Source organism: Medicago sativa, chromosome 7, assembly GCF_051527215.1.
Source record: "Medicago sativa cultivar Bolivia chromosome 7, Bolivia_mono, whole genome shotgun sequence".
In the NCBI taxonomy this organism is placed as follows: Eukaryota; Viridiplantae; Streptophyta; class Magnoliopsida; order Fabales; family Fabaceae; genus Medicago; species Medicago sativa.
This window is the reverse complement of record NC_140755.1, coordinates 14,885,662-14,888,345: the sequence shown is the minus strand read 5'-3', so window position 1 is coordinate 14,888,345 and position 2,684 is coordinate 14,885,662. Positions and strand designations below refer to the sequence as shown.

General features: G+C 49.3%; 1 protein-coding gene across 1 annotated transcript; it reads right to left on the bottom strand.

Moving 5' to 3' along the window:
* Positions 1 to 424: 424 nt before the first annotated feature.
* Positions 425 to 2,239, bottom strand: LOC146904501 (uncharacterized). The gene has a single exon (XM_085728300.1). It carries the CDS (start codon positions 2,237 to 2,239, stop codon positions 425 to 427), a length of 1,815 nt encoding a protein of 604 aa, XP_085584426.1.
* Positions 2,240 to 2,684: the final 445 nt, after the last annotated feature.

The following is a 2,684-nucleotide window of genomic DNA, read 5'->3' as shown; positions in this document are numbered from 1 at the left end:
GAAGATTCCCTTTACGTTGATGTGTCTGTTATGGATTTATTTCGAAGTAAGTTCGATATTTCTGCCACTGGCCGGGAAGAGGATGTAGTGTTGTTGTCTTGTGACCCAGATGAACGCGTGTGTGATCAGGAGATGGCGGGTGAGGGGGACGAATCTACTTTGTTTATACCGCCGTTTTAGAGGAGTTTGGCGTGAAAATTCCTTTCACGCCTTTTGAGATGGACGTATTAAAGTTTCTGAACGTGGCGCCCACACAGATTTTTCCTAATAGCTGGGCGTTCATTCGAGGCTTCGAAATTCTGTGTAAGTCGCTGGGTCTTGAGCCTTCTGTCGCCGTCTTTTTCCAATTTTATGGCACCAAAGACGTTAATAAAGGAACCTGGATAGCTATCTCTGCTCACTCTGGGAAGAGGCTCTTTCCTAGTTACGCTAGTAACTTTAAGAAGGAGTGGCGGGATACTTTTGTTAGAGTGCAGGGGGCGCCTGGGTGTTCGACGGCTTCAGTTCTGGTCTTTTGCAAACGCAAACTATTATGATAGCACTCCCTGGCGAGTTTTTGATCGCCTCGAATGGTTCCAATTTTTCCAGAGTCAAGAGGGTACTTCATTACTAGATACTTCGTGGATAAGAATCCGCCCAACAGGTTGAAGGCAGGGCGACCTATGATGATGTTGTAAGAGCTAGGCGAGTTCACGACGAGGTACCTGACTCGAATGGTTTTGGCGTGAGATCCGCTTCCGAAAGTTGTCTTTAGGGTGATGTATCCTCTCACATGAACCTGCTCGCCCGTGAAGCCCGCCAGAGTTCCTCTGAAAGGTTGCAGCTGCTCCGGGTCTAGCCCCATTCGATCAAATGTGTCATAGTAAAGAATATCCGCAGAGCTTCCTGGGTCTATCAACACCCGTTTTACGTCCCACTTGAAGATTTGTAAAGTGACGACCATGGGGTCGTCGTCGTGGGGTACCACGTCTCGAAAATCTTTGGGCGCGAATGATACCTCTGGTTCGTGCTTCTGATCCGTTTCTTCATATTCCTGGCATAGCATCACCTGTCTCACATATTTCTTTCGCGACGAACTTGACTCCCCGCCTCCGGCGAAGCCACCTGAGATAGTGTTTATGGCGTGTCTTTTTTCGTCATTCACTTCCTCCTTTTTATGATCCGTTTTTTGTTTATTCTCGCCCCTTCTGTCCCTGACATAACCTCTTAGCTTCCCACTTTGTATTAGTCGCTCGATTTCTTGGCGAAGATGAATGCATGAGTCTGTGTCGTGTCCTCGTACCTTATGATATTTGCACCATTTATCTTCATCTCTTCCCATGACGGGGCTTCGGGCTGGCAAGGGCTCTGGGATCAGTCTTGCTTCTAAGACCTCCTTCATGATCCGCTCTGGTCTAGTATTCAAGGGTGTGAAGTCCCTTTGAGAATATGGGTTGAATGGTCGCCTCTCCGGCCTTCTGTAGGGGGCGCGATCTCTGCCAGCTGCTGGTTGATAAGGTCGCCGTTCTGGATTGCTTGCGCGCTCCTTGGCGTCTCTGGCCTTCTTTTCTGCGTTGCTCTCCTCGCCCTTGATGTAGCATTCTGCCCTGGCTATAACCTCTTCCATGGAATCCACAGGTTTTTGGGCTAGAGACTCGTTGAACTGCCCTGCCCTTAGTCCGTTTTGGAAAGCTCCTACGAACACTTCCTGGTTGGGGTTGATTACCTTGATGGTTGTATCGTTGAATCTGGCCAGGTAGTCTCTGAGGGATTCATTATGCCCTTGTCGTACATTGAAGAGGCTAGTTGCTGGGACCTTGCGATGTCGATTGGCGGAGAACTGTTGTGTGAGTTTCCTGGTCATGTCCTGGTAGCTGAGGATGGAGAACCGTGGGAGATTCATGTACCAGCGTAAGGCGGCGTCAGTGAAAGTACCTGCTAGTAATTTGCACTTCAGAGAATCGGGAGCCCCGACAACCGCCATGCGAGTATTGAAGGCCGTGACGTGCTCCATGGGGTCGTTCTTTCCGTCGAAGGTGGATAGGTGGGGGGGCTTGAAGCCCTCTGGAACTGGTGCGTCCCAAATTTCAGCGGATAATGGTTGTGGTTCAGGGTCATCTAGCTCGCCCTGGTGTGATTCTGCTTTTTCCTCCAGTTGCTTTTGTTGCATGGTCTCCATTGAGGCCTGAAGGGCATCGTTGTGATCCTTCAGCTGAGCGAGTTGAGTTCGCATGGATTCTAATTCTTCGGCTGTTGCCATGATGAGAGGCTTTTCTCTAAATCGTACGTGAGGTGCGATTTAGGTTGGTCGAAAGGGGTTAGGGTTTCTAAATCGCAAAGGAGTTTTACGATTTAGAGGTCTCGTTTAAGGGTTTCTAAATCACGATTTGCGATCCAGGAACGTGGTCCAGGTTAGTTTTACCTTTCCCCACAGACGGCGCCAACTGTACTTGCAGAAAAGTACGGTAAGGAATACTAGGATTCTAGGGTTTAGACTGATGATTAGATGCCTTGAGAATGCTCTCAAGAGTAGTATTTATAGCCTGCCATGGGCTTGGGTTTCGGTTGCTTGGTCCCCAAGCAAGAGGGGTATTTGTGTATTTTGGGCTTTTTAGGCGTCCTCTAGAGGCTTCTAGAAGTTTAATGAGGCGGCGCCCTTTAGGGGGCGCGCCAGGACTCAAGAATCCTTCTGGAGGGCTCAAAGC

What these genes read in the sequence shown, in the direction of transcription:
- LOC146904501 (XM_085728300.1), bottom strand. Translation starts at nt 2,239, where the DNA reads ATGGCAACAGCCGAAGAATTAGAATCCATGCGAACTCAACTCGCTCAG.